We start from the raw sequence: 24,083 nt of genomic DNA on the forward strand, positions 1-24,083 counted from the left end.
AGAGGGGGTAAATCTGGGTTCATACCAAGCACCAGGAACCAGCCACGTGGAGGAGCATCTAGGGAAGCCTAGGGAGGGTGGCCCAAAGGCCACACCCCTAGAGGTGCAGGGCTACAGCAAGCCCCCCCCACCACCCCCGGCAAGAGGCCAGGGAAAGGAACAGAAGGCCAGACACACCGTGTCCCAGGCTTTTAACCCACTTCCAAAGGGGAGTAGTTAATTAACCTGATTGGCTGGTGGGCCAGGTAGGGCATGAGGTCACACAGGGGCGTGGTGAAGGCATGGTCTTCCAGCTCACAAACCTAATCAATTTTAACCTGTATGCCTGCATACTCATTCCCCCCTCATAGACTCCATCCCTTCCTAAGGGGAGTTGATGGGCGTCAAATCATCTCTTCTGTGACTGCTTCCTGCTTATGAGGGGAGTAGTGCAGGCCCTGCCTATCCAGAGTCTGGAAGTCTCCGCCTATCCTTTCCAAAAAATTTGCTCTGTGAGCTGGAACAGTCTCGGTCATTGCCAACGTCTGTGTTCCTGCATGGTCAGTAACTCCCAGAAGCCGAGTTCTGAAACATGTAAGTTAATTAGCAAAGGCAAAACTGGAGCAAAACCAATTGTAGGTGGGGTGCCTCTTTAGATGAAAACAACATATCTTACAGATTCCCAGTTAGTGGGTAGTGATAGGCTACCCTTATGTAGATTATAAACCCATTTAGCTTGAATATAGAGAATTATAATAGAAGAAATCATTAGGTAGCTGTATCATCAGTAACAGTTCCCAGAGATAATCAAGAAAGGCAGGTACAGCATGTTTGCCTTAAGGAGACAAAGGCAAAAGCTTTACTTATCCTTTTTGCTTTGAAGAGGTACGTAAGGTTTCTGATTGGCTTATAGGAACAGTCAGGCATGTCTTTCACATTCACCTGTGAAGACTTAAGAGGTAGAAGTTTAATCCTAATTTCACGGAGGTAGTCATGCTCACTAGCTCCTGGTAAGGTCCCTTTCATTGACGCTGAAGCTGATCTGAAGAGGATCTTCTTACGAATGGCTTGCTCAGGAATTTCTAATGTTGGAGTTTTGTGTTAAAAACTCCTTGATTCCTTGGAACACTAAAGGTGTAAGGTTTTACAGCAGGAAGCTAACACTGGAGGTGAGACCTACATTTTCCAAGGTGCCTCCTGCCAGTTTGTGCCCCGCTGGGGGTTAGGAAAGCTGTGTCAGTGACGAAGCCACCATACGAGATAACCCAAGGTTTTGATTCACCTTCCCCAAGGTCCCAAACAGTTCTCAACACCTAAGTTACTAGATCGAGCCAAATAAAATCCTTTATTTTAGCTGACAGTTCTACCTAAGTTTCTGTTCTAAGTAAGTCATTTATCGTTCTTTTTCTTGATTTTTTCATCAGGGTACTCCAGGCACATACATGTAACATGATTCAACAGTGGCTTCTGAAGATAGGCAACGAAATTAACAACGGTAACATTGAACTGCAGCGACACGTATGTACTTGGAAGGAACTGTGAGCTTGTATTTTGACTTGACTGGGGATTTTCTTCAGGAAAAACCAGGTCTTTCCTATATAATTGAATCAGGAAGCAGGGGAGGCAACATAGAGCCCTATCTAATAATTATTCAGATTATTTTCTATGGATTTGGAAATGCCGTAAATGCAGAATGTTCTTGCTTCTGGAGTGAAGTTTTGGACATGATCAGACAGTTTTGAGTTTGATTATCACCTTTACTCTTGATGAAGTCACTGAATTTTTGTCTCCGTCATTCTGTTGGGATTACAGTTCCTGTCCCGGCTACTCCACTTCTGATCCAGCTCTCTACTATGGCCTGGGAAAGCAGCAGAAGATGGCCCAAGTCCTTGGGTCCCTGCACTCATGTGGGAGACCTGGGAGAAGCTCTTGGCTCCTGGCTTTTGGATCAGCTCAGCTCTGGCCATTGCAGCCTTTTGGGGAGCCAATCAGTGGATAGAAGATGTTTCTCTTTGTCTCTCCTTCTCTCTGTCTGTAACTCCACCTCTTAAATAAATAAATAAATAAAATATATTTTTTAAAATTAATTTATTTGAAAGTCAGAGTTACAGATGAGGGAAGGCAGAGGCAGAGAGAGAGAGAGAGATCTTTTACCCGCTGGTTCAGTCCCCAAATTGCAGCAAAGGCCAGAGCTGGGCCAGTCTGACATCAGGAGCCAGGAGCTTCTTCCAGGTCTCCCATGTAGGTGCAGGGACCCAAGCACTTGGGCCATCCTCCACTGATTTCCCAGGCATGTTAGCAGGGAGCTGGATCAGAAGTAGAGCAGCTGGGACTTGAATCGTCCCCCATATGAGATGCCAGCACCTCAGGCAGTGGCTTTACCTGTTATACCACAGTGCCAGCCACTCTGTGAAATCTTATATCCATATTTTTTTGTATCTTGAAGTTCAGTTTTTATAACATTTATTTTTAAAGTGTCCTTATGTACCTCCATTTTAGTGCCATGTAGAAAGATTGAAGGATTGTAAACATGTAGTTGAAGAACTGTTTGTAGCCATAACTAGTACAAGTATTTTTAAATGGAAAGGTTTTTCCTTTTTTCATTCATTCTTCATTTTCCTTTTTGGTACATTTTTTGACCAGTAGCTTTTGTTGTTCTTATTTTTCTGTTACTTCCTTACTCCATTTAGTCTGTGCTGCTCAGCTGTTTAAAACAGTGGTCTCCCATGCCGGCGCCGTGGCACACTAGGTTAATCTTCTGCCTGTGGTGCCGGCCTCCCATATGGGCGCTGGGCTCTAGTCCCAGTTGCTTCTCTTCCAGTCCAGCTCTCTGCTGTGGCCCAGGAGGGCAGTGGAGGATGGCCCAAGTGCTTGGGCCCCTGCACCCGCATGGGAGACCGGGAAGAGGCACCTGGCTCCTGGCTGTTGCGACCATTTGGGGAATGAACTGACAGAGGGAGAACCTTTCTCTCTGTCTCTCTCTCTCTCTCACTGTCTGTAACTCTACCTGTCAAATAAATAAATAAATAATCTTAAAAAAAAAAAAGTGGTCTCCAAACAGATTTTCACCGTGTACCTCTATCCACAAAACTCTCAAAGTGAGTCATTTCTAAATTACTGTTTCTAATTTATGTACAAGAATTACTCTATCGACAGCTTTTCTACAAAAAGTCAAAAGGGATGAGATAAACTATTTTGACAAAATTTTTAGTAATCACTCAAAAGCTGATGTAACTGAATAAGATTAAATTTTTAAAATAATTGCAAGTTAATACTCAGCAATAAAGCCATTTGAAGCTCTGCTTCCAAATTCATTTTTTTTTTTCAGTACTTAATTATTTTTTATTTGAGAGAAAAAAGAGGGAAGGAAAAAGAGACAGCGAGCAGGAGAGAGAGAGAGAGAGAGAGAGAGATGTTCTATCTGCTGATCAATCCCCAAATGCCTGCACCAGCCCTGAACTGAGAGCTGAGAACTGGGAACTCAATTCAAGTCTCTCACATGGGTGGCAGGAACCCAGTCACCTGAGCCATCACCGCCATCTCCCAGGGTCCACATTAGCAAGAAGCTGGAGTCCAGAGCAGGAGCTGGTACTGAACTAGGCACTCTGACATGGGTTGTACGAATCCCAGCTGGCATCTTAACTGCTAAACCAGACACCTGCCCCATTGATACTTTTATTAATTACTGTCATTACTGAAATGAAAGCTCACAAAGAATTATGAATCCAGATTGAAAATGTGCATCATTGCCTGTTTATTCAGTGATAGTACTCATTTTTCAATTCCATTAATAAATTATGCAAAGGCTTGGGCTTGTTTTTAATTCACTAGGAAATTTTCCATCTGTCATGATGCCAATCAGTTATTCATGCAAACATAAGTGTAGAATTTCTCTATTGTAATAAAAGGTGCCCAGCCAACTGAAATTCTGTATTTGTAAAATTTTAGAACAAATTAGTTCCAGATTTTTAAATACATAGATTTGAGATTTTTTTTTTTTTTGAAGTGTACACAACAGGGGCTGGCACTGTGGCATAGTAGGCTAAGCCTCTGCCTGTGGTGCTGGCATCCCATTTGGGGACTGGTTTGAGTCCTGGCTGCTCTACTTCCAATCCAGCTTCCTGCTTATGGCCTGGAATAGCAGTGGAAGATGGCCCAAGTGCTTGGGCCCCTGCACATATGAAGGAGACCTGGAGGAAGCTGAGGAAGCTCTTGGCTCCTGGCTTCAGATCAGCTCAGCTCTGGCCATTTTGGTCATTTGGAGGGTAAACCAGCAGATGGAAGACCTTTCTTTCTGTCTCCCTCTGTCTGTCTGTACCTCTGCCTCTCAAATATATAAATAAAAGTCTTTCAAAGTATATGCATCATTTTTCACCAACAAACTCGCATCAAGAAGGAAGCAGTTCCAGCTACCAATTTTCAAAATAATCTACCCATAGCATAAGTTTCTTTCTAAAAATTTTAAAATTTATTTGAAATGTGGAGAGAGAAAGAAAGAGAACCTTATACCTGTTGGTTCATTCTCCAATGTCTGAAACAGCTGGTGCCAGGTCAGGCAGATTCCAGGAGCTCAGAGCCCCAGTCCGGTCTCCCAAGGACCAGGCTGATTCCAGGAGCTCAGAGCTCTTGTCTGGTCTCCCACATGGCAGGCAGGGACCCAGATATCAGCTGATGATTCCCAGGATCTGCAAGTAAGAAGCCGGGTCAGAAGTAGAATGGGGACCTGAACCAGCCACACCAGTGTGAGAGTGTCCCAAGCAACACCCTAACTGCTGCACCAATGCCTGCCCTCCGGTTTCTTTCACCCAGCGTTTGGGCCCCTGCCACCCACATGGGAGACCTGGAGAGAGCTTCTGGCTCCTGGCTCTGACCTGGCCTAGCCCTTGCCATTGTAGCCATCTGGGCAGTGAACCAGCAGATGAAAGATCTCTCCTTCTTTCTGTATCTCTGACTTTCAAAATAAGTAAATCTTTAAAAAAAACCCAAAAATTTTAGTGACTCTGTTTTAGTATAAAAATTACCATATTCGGCCGGCGCCGCGGCTCACTAGGCTAATCCTCCGCCTAGCGGCGCCGGCACACCGGGTTCTAGTCCCGATCGGGGTGCCGGATTCTGTCCCGGTTGCCCCTCTTCCAGGCCAGCCCTCTGCTGTGGCCAGGGAGTGCAGTGGAGGATGGCCCAGGTGCTAGGGCCCTGCACCCCATGGGGAGACCAGGAAAAGCACCTGGCTCCTGGCTCCTGCCATCGGATCAGCGCTGTGCGCCGGCCGCAGCGCGCCGGCCGCGGCGGCCATTGGAGGGTGAACCAACGGCAAAAGGAAGACCTTTCTCTCTGTCTCTCTCTCTCTCACTATCCACTCTGCCTGTCCAAAAAAAAAAAAAAAATTACCATATTCATCTTCCATCTCATTAAAAAGAATATTTATATGAGGATGCTCAATAACTGTGGGAAAGTGTTTCCATGAACATTTTGAAGACCTCTTGTATATCTTTGTGAAGCTGAAAGATACCCTTATGTGTTTAATTTGATTTTAATTTTAAATTCACTTATAATTTATTGCATGTTTTTGATTATACGACTTAATCTAACAATTTTTATATATTTATTTGAAAGACAGAGTGACATACATATGGGGGAGGGAGGGAGGGAGAGACAGAAAGCTCTTTGATCCACTGGTTCACTCCCCAAATGGCTGCAACAGCCAGGGCTGGGCCAGGCCAAAGCCAGGAGTCAGGAGCTCCATCCAGATCTCCCACATGGGTAGCACCGATCCAAGTACTTGGACCATCTTCTGCTGCCTTCCCAGACAGCATTAACAGGGAGCTGGATCAGAATCCGAGCAGCCGGGACTTGAACTGGCACTGTGATACAGAATGCTGGCCTCAGAAGCAGTCGTTTACCTTGCTGTGCCACAATGCTGGCCCCTCTAATTAACTTTAAAATGAAGGTAATAAAATCTTTTTGTGTTTATTTCATAGGCGAGATGACCAAGGATCGATATTTTTTGTAAGAAAAATGCTTTATTTCAGTGAAATATAATGCAGGTCATTGGTATATAGAAGAACACAAAGGAATGGATCTACTGACACTGAGCCAGCCGGAACATGGCTGGTGGAATGGGGAGGGGGGCTGTTCTTAACTTATAAAAGGGTAGTAGTCTTCCTAACTCTTCCTCAGAAGGGCTTCTCTTTTTCCTGATATGTTTGTTCAGATATAAGATATACATGAGTCAACACTGGTTTATGTCATTAACAATCTATCCTTCTGAATTAAGAGGTAAAAAGTTTGGGTTTTAGTACAGGGTAGGCTACCAGATGTTGCTGTGGATTCATTCTAAGAGGAGGAGCGTGGTGGGGGCAAGAGGCACGGAGTCACCACATAGATCCCAAGAGTCGGGTGAAAGCAGGCCTGAGGCAAGCAGCCCACAGACTCGTTTATTTCAGTTGCTACAGCTGCTTATATAGCCAAGGCAGCCAATCCAGTCAAGGGGCGGCCTATGCCCGAACCAATCACAGCCTGTTGCCAGGCAGTTTCCAAAGCCACCCAATCAAATCCTGTTGCCAGGCAGGCTCCATTGCCATGTGGTTTCCAAAGTCATCCAATCACGGCCTGTTGCCAGGCAGGTTCCATTGCCAGGTGGGTTTCTAAGCCATTCCTGAGAAACTGACGCTTGCTTGCAGGCAGCCATATTGGCATGGCCTTCTCATTCCACCACAACCAGGTTTTAGTTTTATTAACTCACTCAACAAATATTTTTTTAAACACTTACTCCCTGCTCAGTACTGTGTGTGGTATGAAGGGATAATATGATGGTTCATGCTTGAAAGAGGTACACAGGCTGGGGCCAACATTGTGGTGCAGCAGGAAGCCACTGCCTGGGATACCAGCATTCACATGGGCTGCGGTTCTAATCCCAGCTGCTCCACTTCTCATCCAACTCCCTGCTAATGGCCTGGGAAAGCAGTGGAAGATGGCCCAAGTGTTTGGGCCCCTGTTACCCACATGGGAGACACAGAAGAAGCTCTTGGCTCCTGGCTTTGGTCTGGCTCAGCCCTGCCTGGCCATTGCAGTCACTTGGGAAAGGGAGTGAATCAGTGGAAGAAAGATACTCTCTCTCTGCACCCCTCCCCCACTGTCTCTCCCTTTCTGTAGCTCTGCCTTTCAAATAAATAAATAAATCTTTAAAAAGGAGATACCCAGGATAATGGAATCCAAATGATTCTAAGAGATGGGTACCAAGTCCTATAGAAGCATGGGAAAAGGAGCAAGTTGAAGCCAGTGAAAATCAAAATGTTCTCAGAGTAAATCATGGTTAAGCCTAGAGAAACACTTAGGAACTCACCAACCAGAGAAGGAGTGTGGTGGAATGAGAAGGCCATGCTAAGATGGCCACTGGCAAGCCAGCATCAGTTACTCAGGAATGGCTTTGAAACCCACCTGGCAACGGAGCCTGCCTGGCAACAGGCTGTGATTGGTTATGGCATAAACCGCCCCTTACTGGATTGGCTGTCTTAGCAATATAAGCTGTTGTATCAACTGAAATAAATGAATCTGTGGGCTGCTCACCTCTGGCCCCCTTTCACCCGACTCTTGGGGTCTGTGTGGTGACTCCGCGCCTCTTGCCCCCACCACGCTCCTTTCAGAATGAATCCTCTCAGAAGAAATCAACAGCAACAAAGGGGAGGGCATTTGAAGAGTATAATGTGTAGGGCCGGCGCCATGGCTCACTAGGCTAATCCTCCGCCTTGCGGCGCCGGCACACCGGGTTCTAGTCCCGGTCGGGGCACCGGATTCTGTCCCGGTTGCCCCTCTTCCAGGCCAGCTCTCTGCTGTGGCCAGGGAGTGCAGTGGAGGATGGCCCAAGTACTTGGGCCCTGCACCCCATGGGAGACCAGGAGAAGCACCTGGCTCCTGCCATCGGATCAGCGCGATGTGCCAGCTGTAGTGCGCCGGCCGTGGTGGCCATTGGAGAGTGAACCAACGGCAAAGGAAGACCTTTCTCTCTGTCTCTCTCTCTCACTGTCCACTCTGCCTGTCAAAAAAAAAAAAAAAAAGTATAACGTGTAGGATATTTGCATTTGCACAGTGAAGTCTTCCACAATTTATTTCTGGGCTCCAACCTCGGCGAATGCTTTGATGCTGAGGTTCTGATGTTCTCTGTTCAGAGGGTCCTCTGTTCATACTCCTACGCTAAAAGAAATACCTGGCAGTTAGGTTTATTAAAGATAGCGCCAGGTGACTTACTAAATACTTAATATCCTAACAAATTAGTAATTATTTTGAAAACTAATACATGAAAAGGGGGAAAAAAAAAACCTTTTCGTTTAAGCAACATGACTGATGAATGGGATAAGACTTGTGTGTGCGGGGCAGCTTCACCAACCTTGGGGTCGGCTCCAGCGTTGCAGCTCTGATTTCCTGCTCCGCACGGACTCTCACACAGTGTGTGTTTTTCTCACACAGCCACCAGTCGCTTAAAATCCACGGCATCTGGGGCAGGCAGGCGGCACGGTGCTGGAGACTTACTTGGGATATGTGCGTCCCCCCAGAGTGCCTGGCTTTGAGGGCACACCCTGCGAGGCAGCAGAGAATGGCTGAGTACCTGGAATGGCTCGAGTTTCCTCACTGGAAACCCAGATGGAGAGCTTTCTGTCTGTCGCCGCCCCTACCCTGCCACTCTGCCTGTCATATAAATACAAAAGAAAACGTTAATTTCAGGAATCCATGAGTTCCTTGTGAGTGTTCTGTGAAGCCCAGGAATGCCTTGGTTCATCATGTGGGAACCACGGCGAGGTGGTTAAGCTGAGAAGAGTAGCTTATTATAGTGCAACAAGCAAAAGAAAATGCACATAGGCTGACCGAGCCATGATCTGGTCTCATTAAGAAGTATATGTTATTGAAAGTTTGCCACAGGTGTCCTTTCAGTTGTTTTTTTTTTTTTTTTTTTTTTTAAGATTTTATTTGTTTATTTGAGAGGCAGAGTTAGAGAGAAGGAGAGAGAGAGAACTTCCATTGGTGATTCACTCCCCAAATGACTGCAGTGGACGGAGCAGGCCGATCTGTAGCCAGGAGCCAGTAGTTTCTTCTGGGTCTCCCATGCAGGTGCAGGGGCCCAAGGACTTGAACCATCGTCCACTCCTTTCCCAGGCCATAGCAGAGAGCTGCATCTGAAGTGGAGCAGCTGGGACTCGAACCGGGTACTGGCACTGTAGGTGGCGGCTTTACCCACTGCACCACCACGCCAACTCCTCATTTTTTTTTTTTCAAGATTTTATTTATTTCTTTGAAAGGCAGAATTACAGAGAGGCAATGGCAGACAGGAAGAGAGAGAGGCCTTTCATCCACTGGTTCACTTCTCAAATGGCCACAACGGCTGGAGCTGTGCCGATCCGAAGCCAGGAGTCTGAAGCTTCTTACAGGTCTCCCACGTGGGTATGGGGCCCATGCATTTGGGCCATCTTCTGCTGCTTTCCTAGGCCATAGCAGAGAGCTGGATCGGAAGAGGAGCAGCCAGGACTCGAACTGGTGTCCATATGGGATGCTGTTGCGGCAGGCGGAGGCTTAGCCTACTACACTATAGCACCAGCCCCTGGTCATTGCAGTGTTTAAATTTGATACTGATTTTGCTGTTTGATTGATTTTAAAGTAATCGTTTGTATTATAATCTCTCTCTCTCTTTTTTTTTTTTTTTTACAGATGGACGAATTGCATATATCGATGATCCAGTGGATGGTCAGTTTGCTGATTTTAATGGTCCCTGACTTCACCGACCAGTACACCCTGCCGAAGTTAGAGGAGGAGAGTGCTGAGAAACGTGACATAGGAGTTGCTCAGTTAGAGTTAGATGCAGTTGCACTGGTGAGGAAGCTGGCCCAGTACTCCAGCTATCTGATCAGGTGAATTATCTGCTTGTATTATTGCTGCCCCTTTGAAGGTCAAAGGTGACATGGGGGGGCGGGAGAGAGGGGCAGTTAAGTAGCAGTAATACTGGGTTATTTGAAAACCTTGAAGCAAACGCCCGTTCAGTTTTTCACCCAGCTTTAACATGTGCTCAGGCGGAATCTGAGATTTTGGCGTTCTCCCTGTGGCCTTGGAATTCTTAGAGAAGCAGTGTTGCAATAGGCAGGCTGGGAAATGGTGTGTATGGAGGAGGAGGGGTAGTGTAAAAATTGACAGAACTAGCACACCAAAAAATCCCACTTCCTTGTATAAACAAGACACATCTTGCATTTTTACACATACTGGGAGACATACGAAGCTTGCAGGTTCCTGTGTAATTCCACGCAAAGATGAATCTAGAGTTCTGTTTGCTGCATTTATGTCAACCAAATTATCTCTTAAAAAATGAAAAAATAAAAAAACACCACCTTACTCCTGAAAAGCTGCAAGGTTTTCACCGAATGAAGATGTGGTCTGAAAACTTGCTGTCTACTAACTAGGATATAGTCACTGTGACTGCTTGCTTTTATAATCTAGCTAAATCATCCCATCATTTTTTTAAAAAAAGATTTACGTATTTATTTTGAAAGTCAGATTACGGAGGGAGAAGTGGGGAGAGAGATCTTCCATCCCCTGGTTCGTTCCCCGGATGGCCACAACGGACAGGGCTGGGCCAGGCCAAAACCAGGAATCAGGAGCCTCTCTGGGTCTCCCACATTGCGGGGCCAGAGGCCTAAGTACTTGGGCCATCTTCCGCTGCTTTCCCTGGCCAGTAGCAGGGAGCTGGATTAGAAGTGGACCATCTGGTACAGGAGCAAGCACCCCATGGGATGCCAGCATCCCGGGCAGAGGCTTTACCTGCTTTGCCTCAATGCCGGCCCCTCATCCGTTCGTTTTAATTCAGTGTTATCAAAGGTTCAGAGTGAGAGGGGAGGAAGCCAAGAAGAAGAAAAAGGTGAGAATTGCTTGGCGAGTCAGTAGCTGAATTACTGTGGTCAGTTTCCACGATAGGGGCTTAAACACCGAGAAGAGAAACCGACAATAAATAGGTTATGCTGAGTGTGTGTGTTTGCTTTCTTTTTTGACAGGTGTTGCAAAGAGATGGCAACAGCAATGGCTCTGAGTAAAGCAACTCACTTAGAAAAAAATCCTGCTAAGGAGCTTCAGGATCTGGATAACATGAAGGTGACAACTCTGCCTTCCTCTTAGTTTTGTTTGTAGCTTATTTTTGAGGTTTAATTGACTTGCAACAAACTGCTCATAAAGTGGACAATTTTATAGAGTATAAGTGCACATATACCCATGAGAATCACTCAGTACAAATAAGGAACATGTCTAAAACACCCACACCCCAGATTTCCTTGTTGTGTGCACCCCATTGTAAACTCCCAACCTCATCCTGGCCCCAGGCAACATCTGATACACTTTACAGCACAGAAGATTATTTGCCATTTTCTAGAATTTGTACACATGCAGTCATATAGAACGTGATTTTTTTGGACTGACTTCTGTGCCTAAGCCTAATTGGTTTTAGATTCCTATACATTATTGCTTTCATCAGAAGTTCAGGCTTTAAAAGTTCATACTTTAGTGCTGAGTAGTAATTCGCTGTATAGATGCACATGACTTATTCATTCTCTGTTGGTGGGCATTTAATTATTCCCAGGTTTTTGTGATCGCAAGCAAGGTTTCAATGCATGTTCATGTACAAGTCTGAATGAACGTGCACTTCCATCTCTCTTGAGTAGTTGTACAGGAATGGGAATGGCAGGGTCCTGTGGTGTATGTATGAAGTTTTACAGAGAGTTGACAAATGGTCTTCCCAATGGTTTGAAACATTTTTACACTCTTTATATTTTTTTAAGATTTATGTATTTATTTGAAAGGCAGAGTTAAGAGAGGCAGTAGCAGAGAGAGAGACAGAGGTCTTCCATCTGCTGGTTCACTCCCCAAATGGCTACAATGGCCAGAGCTGGGCTGATCGGATGCCAGGTCTCCCACACAGGTGCAGGGGCCCAGTCTGTGATTCGTCTTTTCTTCTGTTAATCATGTCCTTTAAAAAAAAAAAACTTGCCTATTTATTTATTTATTTCCTTCTACTTGAAAAACAGAGCGAGAGAGAGAGAGAGAGGGAGAGAGCGCGAGTGCAAGCCAGAGAGAGAAAGAGCCAGGAATTCCATGTGGGTGGCAAGGACCCAAGTACCTAAGCCATCACCTGCTGCCTTCCAGGGTGTGCATCAGTGGAAAGCTGGATCACAAGTGGAGGAGCGGGGATGTGAACCAGCACTCAGATGTGAGATGCAGGCATCCCAAGTGGTGGCTCCACCCACTGCACCATACGCCTACCCCAGCCATGTCTCTGGAAGAGAAGAAGTTCAGTCTATCACTTTTTTCTTTTATAGATCTTTGGTGTTATATCTAAGGAAATCTCTGAACAACAATATCACAAAGATTTTCTATATTTTCTCCTAGAAGTTTTTATAGTTTTAGGCTTCAAACTCAGATCTATGACCCGTTTTGAGTTTTTGTTTTGTTTTGTTTTGTTTTGTTTTTTAATATATGGTGCCAGGAGTGAAGTTCACTTTTTGGCATTTGTGTATCTAATTATTTTAGTGCCATTTTGTCAAAAAGACTGTTCTTTGTTTATTGCGATGCATCTCTTGACCACTGGTGTGTTATTCTGGGCATTCTCCTGTGTTCTGCTGATCTACTGTCAACACTGTCACCATTACCAAACCGTCTCCATTGCTGTCGCTAGGGAAGCAGCTTTCAGATCAGGCACTGCAAATGCTCTGAGTTCGTGCTTCTTTCTCGACATCGGTCATCCTGTTCTAGGTCCTTTGCTTTCCATTTGGATTTTACAGTTAGCTTATCAATTTCCCCAGAATAGCCTGCTGGGATTCTGATTGAGACTGCCTTTCATCCAGTAAGCAGTTTGTGGAGAATTGACAACAGTACTGAGTCTTTGGATCTGTGAATACACTATGCCTCTTCATTTATTTTGATCTTTTTTGTTGCTATCAACAAAGTTTTATAGGTTTCAGTGTGCAGATTTTTTTTTTTTGGACAGGCAGAGTGGACAGTGAGAGAGACAGAGACAGAGACAAAGGTCTTCCTTTGCCGTTGGTTCACCCTCCAATGGCTGCCGCGGCCGGCGCACGGTGCTGATTCGAAGCCAGGAGCCAGGTACTTATCCTAGTCTCCCATGGGGTGCAGGGCCCAAGTACTTGGGCCATTCTCCACTGCACTCCTGGGCCACAGCAGAGAACTGGCCTGGAAGAGGGGCAGCCGGGACAGAATCCGGCGCCCCGACCGGGACTAGAACCCCGTGTGCCGGCGCCGCAAGGCGGAGGATTAGCCTAGTGAGCCGTGGCGCCGGCCAGTGTGCAGATCTTATATATCTTTTGTTAGATTTATCCCTAATATAAATGGTATTGTTTTATAATTTTGATTTCTTAGTGGTCATTGCTATATAGAAAGAATCATAGTGATTTTTTTCATAGATTTATTTATTTATTTGAAAGAGCTATACAGAAAGAGAAGGAGAGGCAGAGAGGGAAAGAGAGAGAGAGAGAGAAAGAGAGAGAGATCTTCCATCCTCTGGTTCACTACCCTATTACCCGCAACAGCTGAGCTTATCCGAAGCCAGGAACCAGGTGCTTCCTCCTGGTCTCCCATGCGGGTGGAGGGACCCAAACACCTCGGCCATCCTCCACTGCCTTCCCGGGCCACCGCAGAGAGCTGGACTGGAACAGGAGCAACCAGGACTAGTACTCGGCACCCCAACTGGGACTAGAACCCAGGGTGCCAGCGCCGCAGGTGAAGGATTAGCCAATTGAGCCACAGTGCCGGCCAGCAATTTTCTTGATCTCAAAGACCAACTTTTGATTTCCTTGAATTTCCTCCACCATTTTTTTCTGTTTTATCTTTCCTTAATTTACTTGTCAGTTATAAGTGTATTGAAGTCCTGACTGCAATTCTAATTCATCTGTTTTCCTTGTAGTTCTTTTTTTTTTAAAGATGTATTTTATTTATTTGAAAGACAGAGTTACAGAGAGAGGTAGAGGCAGAGAGAGAGGTCTTCCATCTGCTTGTTCACTCTCCAAATGACCACAACAGCCAGAGCTGAGCTGATCCAAAACCAGGAACCAGGAGCTTCTTCTGTGTCTCCCATGTGGGTGCAGGGGCCCAAGGACTTGGGCCATCTTCTACTGCTTTTCCAGGCCATAGCAGAGAGTGGGATCGGAAGCAGAGTAGCCGGGACTCGAACCAGTGCCCAAATGGGATGCCGGCACTGCAGGCCAGGGCTTTAACCTGCTGCGCCACAGTGCTGGCCCCTCCTTGTAGTTCTAACAGCTTTTGCTTCCTGTGTTTTGAAGCTCTGTTATTAAGTGCATCAGCATTAAGCGTAGGTGTCTTTCTCATTATGAAATGCTTCTCTTTATCCCTAGTAATATTCTATCATCAAAATCCCCTTTGCTATTAATATAGTCACTCCAGCTTTTTAAAATTAATATTAGCATGCTGTATCTTCCCCATCATTTCATTTTTAACATACTTAGGTCTTCATCTTGAAGTGGGCTGCTTAGGCAGCACATAGTGTGGTCTTGCTTTTTTATCCAATCTCAGAATCTCTTTTACATTCACTACAATTGTTGATAAGCACGCAGGTTGTGAGTCCTAAGATAACCATTAAAGCAGTCAAACAGAATATATAACTTCTAAGAGTAAAAAGGAAAAAGTGAATGATAAAAATCCAAAAGGAGGCAATAAGGGATAAAAATAACAGACTACAAGGGTGAACGGAAGACATAAAATAAGGTGGCAGATTTATATCAGTAATTTCACTTACTGTAAAGAGATTTCATACCCCAGTTAAAAGACAAAGCTTGTCATACTAAATATAACAAAATTCTATATACTTTTTATAAGAGATCTATTTAAGCAAATGAAGTTAAGTAAAAATTGAAAGAAAAAGGAGGGGATAATGTTATACAAAGCAAATACAAAAAATGACAGAACTATAAGGAGAAATAGATAAATCTACAAATATATAAGGAGATTTTGGATGTACACCTTTCAGTAATTAACAGAACAAGTAGACAGGTGTATATGTGTAGATTACTTGAACAGCATAATTAAAAGTAATTGACATGGGGCTGGCACCTACAATGCTGGCATCCTATATGGGCATCTATTCAAGTCCCGGCTCCTAAACTTCCAGTCCAGGTCCCTGCTAATGTCCCTAGGAAAACAGTGGAAGATGGCACATGTCCTCGGGCTACTACACCTATGTGGGAGACCTGAACAAAGTTCCAGATTCTTGGCTTCTGCCTGGCCAGCACACCTGTTGCTGCCATCTGGGGAGTGAACCAATGGATGGAAGGTGCCTCTCTCTCTCTCTCTCTCTCTCTCTCTCTCTGTAACTTTGCCTTTCAAATAAGTAAGTCTTTCTTTAAAGAAAATGACCTAATAAAATTGACCTAATATACATATATAGAGGGGCCGGCTCTGCAGTGCCATAGGTTAATTCTCCGCCAGTGGCAACGGCATCCCATGTGGGCGCCAGTTCGAGTCCTGGCTGCCCCTCTTCCAATCCAGCTCTCTGCTATGGCCTTCCCAGGTAGTAGAGGATGCTCAAGTCCTTGGACCCTTGCACCCACATGGGAGACCGGGAAGAAGCACCTGGCTCCTGGCTTCGGAGTGGCGCAGCTCAGGCTGTTGCAGCCATCCAGGAAGTGAACCAGCAGATAGAAGACCTCTCTCGGCCGGCGCCGCGGCTCACTAGGCTAATCCTCCACCTAGCAGCGCAGGCACACCGGGTTCTAGTCCGGGTTGGGGCGCCGGATTCTGTCCCGGTTGCCCCTCTTCCAGGCCAGCTCTCTGCTGTGGCCAGGGAAGGCGGTGGAGGATGGCCCAAGTGCTTGGGCCCTGTACCCCATGGGAGACCATGATAAGTACCTGGCTCCTGCCTTTGGATCAGTGCGGTGCACCGGCTGCAGCACGCCAGCTGTGGCGGCCATTGGATGGTGAACCAATGGCAAAAGGAAGACCTTTCTCTCTGTCTCTCTCTCACTATCCACTCTGCCTGTCAAAAAAAAAAAAAAAAAAAAAAAAAAGAAAGAAAGAAGACCTCTCTCTGTCTCTCCCTCTCTCTGTAATTTCTGTAATTTTACCTCTCAAATAAATAAATAAAATCTTTTAAAAATATACATATATAGAACACCTTAGCCAGCTTTTGTATTCAATAAGCATACATTATTGTATGTAAAAATTGAACTTATGCTATGAGAAATTAAAATGAAAGTCTCAACAAATTTCAAAGGACCCAAATCCAAATAATAAAAAGCAATGTCTGAAATTAATAATTAGTAACTAGAAAATTTTTAAAAGATTTATTTATTTATTTGAAAGGCAGAGTTACAGAGAGGCAGAGGCAGAGAGAGAGAGGTCTTCCATCTGCTTGTTCACTCCCTAAATGGCAGTAATGGCTGGAGCTAAGCCGATCCAAAGCCAGGAGCCAGGAGCTTCTTCCAGGTCTTCCATGTGGATGCAGGGGTCCAAGGACTTGGGCCATCTTTTTATTTATTTATTTTAAAGATTTATTTATTCATTTTCAAGTCAGAGTTACATGGCTGGGAAGGGGGTTAACTCTCCAACTGGCTGCAACTACTGGAGTTGCACCAATCCAAAGCCAGGAGCTTCTTCCGGGTCTCCCACGTGGGTGCAGGGGCCCAAGGACTTGGGGCATCTTCTACTGCTTTCCCAGGCCATACCAGAGAGCTGGATTGGAAGTGGAGCAGCCAGGACTCAAACTGGCGACCTTATGGGATGCCAGCACTGCAGGCGGCGGCTTTACCCACTACGCCACAGCACTGGCCCCATGACCTGAGCATCTCTGAGGATCTGCACTTCCCCCCTGTGCTACTTAGATCCTCTGTTATGCTCTCTCCCACACACTAACCCTCTGCTGGCGATTTCAGATAAATGTTGTCAGAGGAAGCGGAAATCTGCCTCCATACCACAAGACCTGTACCTGATCCCATGCATAAGACGCACACACGCAGCTCTCCAAGCGAGGCGGAGGCCTCTCAGGGGTCTGCCAGACGAGTGTATTTAGGGGGCTCAGCAGCACCCTCAGGACTCTGAGATGCATCAGTTCTTCCTGATAAAAAACAAACGGTTCGTTTCACCTTCACTGGTGATATTTTAATTTCAGACTTGTCACCATCCTTGACTGCCTGGTACCTTCCCCTGATCCTAGACAGCTCTGTGGTATGTGAATCTGTGTGACGTCAGAGTCTGGCCTCGTCCCTATCCCGTGAGGGGAAGGGTGGAAGATGGCCTTCCAAAGAAGCCTTGTATAACACGGGGATACGGGATGCTGCGGGGTAGCACATTCCAGTACTTGAGTGTTGAGCTTGATTTCTTCCTGAGAGGAGGAGTGTGGTGGGGGCAAGAGGCGCGGAGTCACCACACAGACCCCAGGAGTTGGGTGAAAGCACGCCTGAGGCAAGCAGCCCGCAGACTCATTTATTTCAGTTGCTACAGCTGCTTATATAGCCAAGGCAGCCAATCCAGTCAAGGGGCGGTCTATGCCCTAACCAATCACAGCCTGTTGCCAGGCAGTTTCCAAAGCCACCCAATCACAGCCTGTTGCCAGTCAGGCTCTGTTGCCAGGCAGTTTCTGAAACCATCCAATCACGGCCTGTTGTCAGTCAGGCTCTGATGTCATGTGATTTCCGAAGCCATCCATTCACGGCCTGTTGCCAGGCAGTTTCTGTTGTCAGCGGCCATCTTGGCATGACCTTCTCACCTTCTCAGAGGCCATCTTGGCATGACCTTCTCATTCCACCACACTTGAGCATCCTGAAAACCTGCTAGTTAGTATTTGGATGACATTACTGATGTTTCCCCCGACCTAATGGTTTTTTCTTGGGGGGGGGGGCTCCTTTCTAGTAAAGGGGTTTTGTGAGGTACTGGGCAGTTTTTAGAAGGGGGAGGCCTTACCTAGGTAAGCATGTTTTGCAGTTTGATGATTCTTACCAGTGGGTCTTACTCCATCCTCCCACCAAGTACCCTGGACAAATCACGTCTTCAAGAGATACGGGGATTATCTGGTTTCCCGAGATCACAGGGCAGTGGCTCATGGCCGTAGATCACTCACTTGCTCTCAGTGTATCTTGATGCAGTCTGGCCTCACACAGCTGAGCGCCACGTAGATGCAGGAAGCCATTTTCTAGAGGGACCCAGTTCCAGGGATGCCGCCCCTGAGCCTGTTTCTGGAGGAAGCTGATTGCAGTGTGTGTGTTAGCTGTTCCTCCTGGGGATGGTCATCGCCTGTCCTGACGTCTTCCCCTGAGGCTTGGCCACTTTGTCAGAGTCCTAGCGCCCAGTATGAGTTCACCAGAACAACCGCCATCCAGAGAGCTGATGAAACCAGGAAGCTCAGCCCCCGGGAATGTAGTAGATGTCCTTTACGATGTTTCAGGTCGACCGTTTCTAATATTCCAGGTATAATCAGAAGCACTCATGCCCTCAAGCATAGTCAAAATCTGAGCCGACAGCAGATTACCAGAAGGATCTCTCAGCTGGGCACAACTGATGGAAAGGCACACGCTGGCCAGTGCTGACAGTGCTGGGAAGATAGGGGAGGGAAATAACTCCCAGGAGCAAAGACAGACCCACCCGAGTGGACCTGACGACTTCCAGCTGGGGCCCTTCCAACTGGCTTCCGGCTACAATCAACTCCTTCCGTGCCATTCTTCCCCATCCGGGAAGACCTGCTATCAGCCTTGGGCTGAAGCTGCCTCTCTCACATCGCCCAAGATTCTTCCAGTAACTCCAGGATTTTCTGCTCCTCCAAAAGGAGTATGACTGTAAACACTACTGGGAGCCTGCCTCTCATTGTTTCCCCACTGGTAACTTCAAGGAAGTTTCAGCTCTCCTCCTTTCTGAGAGGATCGGAGGATGGTGTGTGTGTGTGTGTTTGTGTGTTTAAATTTTATTCAATAGACAGACAGACAGAGAGCTCCCATCCACTGGTTCACTCTCCAAATTCCTGTGATGGCTAAGATTAGGCTGGTCTGAAGCCAGGAACCAGGAACTCCATCCCGATCTCCCATGGGGGTGGCAGGGACCCAACTACTTGAGTTGTCACCTGCTACTCCACAAAGTCTGCATTGACAAGAGGCTAGAATCAGAGGCCAGAGTCAGGCACTCCAGTGTAGGACACAGGCATCTTAACCGCTAGGCCAAACACCCATCCCGGGTTCATAATAGCTCTGATCATCTCTCGTCTCACTGCTGGTCTCCTGTGAAAGACTATCTCCTGTAGCCTTCTATTTCTCCTGCTTTTGATCCTCAAGAACAGGCTTAACATTCAGGGCCATCTCTCAGCATCTTAAATATTCCTTCACCCCAGGCACAAACTTTAGTCCTTTTACTTTATTTTTGTAAAAGATTTATTTATTTGAAAGGCAGAGTTACAGAGAGGCAGAGGCAGAGAGAGAGAGAGAGAGAGCGCTTCCATCCACTGGTTCACTCTCCAAATGGCTGCAATGGCCAGAGCTGAGCCGATCCAAAGCCAGGAGCTTCTTCTGGGTCTCCCACGTGGGTACAGGGGCCCAAGGATTTGGGCCATCTTCCACAGCTTTCCCAGGCCATAGCAGAGAGCAGGAATGGAAGTGGAGCAGCTGGGACTTGAACCAGTGCCCATATGGGATGCTGGCACTGCAGGCGGCGGTTTTACCTGCTATGCCACAGTGCCCCTCCCCTTTCCTTTATACCAGAAGCATCTATTAACAGATCATATTTTGATTAGAATTAAATATAAAGGAGCTGGTGCTGTGGCCCAGTGGGTTAAAGCCCCGGCCTTCAGTGCTGGCATCCCATATGAGAGCTGGTTTGTGTCCCGGCTGCTCCACTTCCAATCCAACTCCCTGCTAATGTACCTGAGAAAGCAGTGAAAGATGGCCCAAGTGCTTGGACCCTTGCACCCACATTGGAGACACAGAAGAAGCTCCTGGCTCCTGGCTTCGGCCTGGCCCAGCTACAGTCATTGCGGCCATTTGGGGAGTGAACCAGCAGATAGAAGACCTCTCTCTCTTTGTCTCTATTTCTCTCTGTAACTCCGCCCTTCAAATAAATAAATAGAATTAAATATGAAAAGAATTCAGCCAAAAAGATCCATGTGTATTGAGCAGCAGCCAAACTGTTTTTTTGATGTCTGACTAAAGTTGACACTGAAGGTTTTAAAGGAAAATTGGTTTACTCTGTGGAAAAATGTGCTTAACTCTATAGATTACTGTAAAACTTTCATCAAAAGACTCCTAATGATGTTTCTCCCTGTTGTAAGTTTTATGATAACATTCCCAGTGTCTCAGAAGCTTATAGGAAAATGACTAGGATTTATTTCATACTATGTACATGGAACTAGAGAATAGTTAAATTATTTCTCATGAATGGTGAATTAATTCTGAAGAAATAAAAATTTAAAAATACAGTTACTGTTTAACCCTGGCCCAGGCTAGAGCCAGGAGCTTCATCCAGGTCTACTATATGTATGGCACGGGCCCAAGTACTTGGACCATCATCTGCTACTTTCCCAGGCCATTAGCAGGAAGCTAGATTGGAGGTGGGGCAGCCGGGACTCAAACCAGTGTCCATATGGGATGTTGGCATCGCAGCCAGTTGCTTTACCCACTGTGCCACAGCACCAGGCCCAGATTTGATTTCTTAGATGTGTTGATTCTGACACTTTATGGTAATTCCATCGTTAAAAAGTAGTCCAGGAGTGGGCGTTTGGTGTAGTGAATGGTTAAGATGCCAGTTAGGCTCCCACGTCCCACAGTAGAGGGCCTGGGTTTGATGGAATCCTGACTTCAGCTTCCTGCCACTGCAGACCCTGGGGGCAGTGATGATGGTTAAAATAGACACTCGTGTGGGGAATCCGCATGGAGTTCCCAGCTCCTGGCTTTAGCCCCACCTCATCTCTGTGTCTGGTTTCATGGCACTTGGCTATTTGTCCCATTACAACCCAGGTCCCAAATCCCATCACTACGAGATGCTAGGATTTATGTCTACATGCACAGTAAGTGGCTTCTGCACAAATCTCAGAACTGAGATGATTCAAAGTTAAATCTAGAGCGACTGTACACAGCAGCTCCTCAATAGGTCAAGTAAACGAATGCATATAATCTGACCGTTCTCTGCATAATTATCTTTTGTCTCCTTTCAGAAAGAATGTTTTGAGTGGATCAATACGTGCTCTCACCTCCTTTCCGATCTCAAAGGCAGAAAGATAAACCTGTTGACTTTTGAAGAAGTGCAGCAGCTGCTTGGGGAAGAGGTACGCGCCCATGGGCACCGGTCAGTACCTAGGTTGTCCCTGCACAGCCCTGTCATTCCCTCTCGGAGGAGACTTCCGGTCAGTACCTAGGTTGTTCCTGCGCAGCCCTGTCATTCCCTCTCAGAGGAGACTTCCGGTTGGCGGTACCGGGTTGTCCCTGCGCAGCCCTGTCATTCCCTCTCGGAGGAGACTTCCGGTTGGCGGTATCGGGTTGTTCCTGCGCTGCTCTGTCATTCCCTCTCGGAGGAGACTTCCGGTTGTCGGTACCAGGTTGTTCCTGCGCAGCCCTGTCATTCCCTCTCAGAAGAGACTTCCGGTTGGCGGTACCGGGTTGTTCCCGCCCAGCCCTGTCATTCCCTCTCAGAGACTTCCGGTCTGCGGTACAGGGTTGTCCCTGTGCAGCCCTGCCGGTTCTCATCAAGAGCACTCGCAGCTCTTCTCTCACTTTCTTGGCAGTGGTTGTGTGCCCTGCTGAGTAAGGAGAACATGGCTTCCCTACGGGAGCTGCCTGCCGCGTCCTGAGAAACCCCCACACTTCCCTGCTTCTGCACTCTCCCCTTTCCTCTCCTCCAGGCCCAATCTTCCCATCCCCGGTGTGGTTTTTGTTTTAGCGACATTCCGATACCCTCTCTCCTTTGTGTAGTTAACGGTTCTGTTTTTATCAACCTAAAACCAATTTATAAACATGGTCATTTTTCCCATCCTAAAAAAAGTCATTTGATCCTGTCTTCTCGACTGCTTTGTTCTTCCTTTCTTTTCCATCACCATCACTTTTGTTAAAACTCAATCTCCTGTAAGGTCACCAGGGACTCCTTAGGCCGGATCCAAGTGTCTCCAATCCATATTTAACCTGGCTTCTCTGCAGCATTAGGCTCTGTTCACCGTTCACTGCTTTTTTTATATTTTTTAAGATTTATTTATTTATTTGAAAGAGTTACACAGAGCGAGAAGGAGAGGAAGTGGAGAGAGAGAGGTCTTCCATCCACTTGTTCACTCCCCTGTTGGCTGCAGTAGCCGGAGCCGCGCTGATCCAGAGCCAGGAACCTGGAGCTTCTTTCTGGTGTCCCACGCGGGTGCAGGGGCCCAAGGACTTGGGGCATCCTCCACTGCCCTCCCAGGCCATAGCAGGGAGCTGGATCAGAAGTGGAGCAGCCAGGACGCACATATGGGATGCCACCACTGCAGGCTGCAGCTTTACCCACTACGCCACAGCGCCGGCCCCCAATCATCCCATTTTTTAAAAAACAAAATTATGGTAACACATGAGTCGTACTTTGGAAATTTATATTCATTAAATAAAAGATAAAAAAAAAACAAAAAAACAAAATTATGTATTTATTTATTTGAAAGGCAAAGTGACAGATGTAGCTGGGGAGTGAATAGGGGAGGAGAAGGAATGAGAAAGAGGGAGAGCATGAGAGAGATCTTCTATCCATTGGTTCACTCTTCAAATGCCTGCAACAGCCATGGCTAGGCCAAACCAAGACCAGGAACCAGTAACCCCACCTGGTTTTCCTATGTGTGTGGCAGGAACCCAAGTATTTGAGCCATCATGTGCTGTCGCCCAGGGGGCAGAGTAGCAGGAAGCTAGATTGGAAGCAAAGATAGGACTCAGTCCCAGGCAGATGTCCCAAGTGGTAGCTGAACTCACTGCTGCAACACTGAGCTCTTCTGTGCATTCTCTTGTAGTCTTCCACCTCTGCCCACCTCTCAAATGCCGTTACCCTGTCCTTGGCATGCGTTTCCTTCTCCTTCTTCATGCTACACATGACTTAGTATGTTGATCCTGTTTAGTGGGAAATCAGAATCCGTGAATGTCATGGTCACAGACTTTTGTTTTTACCTGAGTTGTTGAGAGCATTCACATCTAGAACATTCTGAAGAAGTTCCCGCTGAATCAAAGCCATACTCCTTTGATTCACTATTCTTGGGTCTGAGACAAAGGTGGAGTTGCTGTAGTTGGGGGATTTAAACACCATCTTTCTAAATTATGCATCTTTGTAAAATGCTCACTTTTCTGTGCTTCCCATGTATTGGCCAAATTATTATGAATTGAACCCTGAGGGATTTCATAAACATCAAAAATCTTTAATTATAGCATAGTTTTAGAAATTCAATGAAATATCACAGACATAAACTTGGCTGCACATCAGATCTAGGAAAAAAATTAGATTGATACAGAAAAAAATTAAGAAGGATGTAGAACCATAGACATTTGAGAACAGAAGAGATTTTAAAGGTGATGGAATTCAGCCTTACATGAATTTAATGTGTGAATATGAATATAACATCTACGTGGTCATTGTGCCCAAGTTTGAATGTGTTAAGTGACAGAGAAGTACTTTCAGAGGTAGTCTGTTCAGTTCTGATGGGCACTATTAGAATATTATTCTTTGTGGGTCTGCGTTGTAGCATAGCTGGTAAAGCCTCTGCCTGTGATGCTGGCCTCCCTGTGGGCATTGGTTCCTGTCCTGGCTGCTCCACTTCTGAGCCATCTCACTGCTAATGGTCAGGAAAAGCAGCGAAAAATGGTCCAAGTGCCTGGGCCCCTTCAGCCCACATGGGAGACCCAGAAGAAGCTGCTGGCTCCTGCCTGGCCCAGCCCTTGCCATCGCAGCCATCTGGGGAGGGAACCAGCAGATGGAAGATCTCTGTTTCTCTATATCTCCCTCTCACTCTGTAACTCTGATTTTCAAATAAATAAATAACTCTTAAAAACTATGAAAACAGTTACTACTGGTCATTGCACTGTTATAAAAATTATTCTTTCTTTTGAACTAAACGTGCCGTCTCCTTGTACCTTTTTTAACTATAG

The 24,083-nt window shown here is 46.3% G+C and overlaps 1 protein-coding gene across 5 annotated transcripts in view; it reads left to right on the forward strand.

Moving 5' to 3' along the window:
• Positions 1 to 24,083, forward strand: part of AXDND1 (axonemal dynein light chain domain containing 1) — a 111,621-nt gene that overhangs the window by 69,757 nt on the left and 17,781 nt on the right. For all 5 annotated transcript variants that reach the window (XR_007924154.2, XM_070077203.1, XM_070077204.1 and 2 more), the window contains 4 exons: positions 1,404 to 1,497; positions 9,676 to 9,875; positions 11,007 to 11,103; positions 21,158 to 21,268. Coding sequence is in view for 4 of the 5 variants with exons in the window: in XM_070077203.1 (XP_069933304.1) it covers positions 1,404 to 1,497; positions 9,676 to 9,875; positions 11,007 to 11,103; positions 21,158 to 21,268 (502 nt within the window). In the remaining variant the exon portion in view is untranslated. The remainder of the gene's footprint in view (positions 1 to 1,403; positions 1,498 to 9,675; positions 9,876 to 11,006; positions 11,104 to 21,157; positions 21,269 to 24,083) is intronic.

Source organism: Oryctolagus cuniculus, chromosome 7 (genome assembly GCF_964237555.1).
Source record: "Oryctolagus cuniculus chromosome 7, mOryCun1.1, whole genome shotgun sequence".
NCBI classification, from domain to species: domain Eukaryota; kingdom Metazoa; phylum Chordata; class Mammalia; order Lagomorpha; family Leporidae; genus Oryctolagus; species Oryctolagus cuniculus.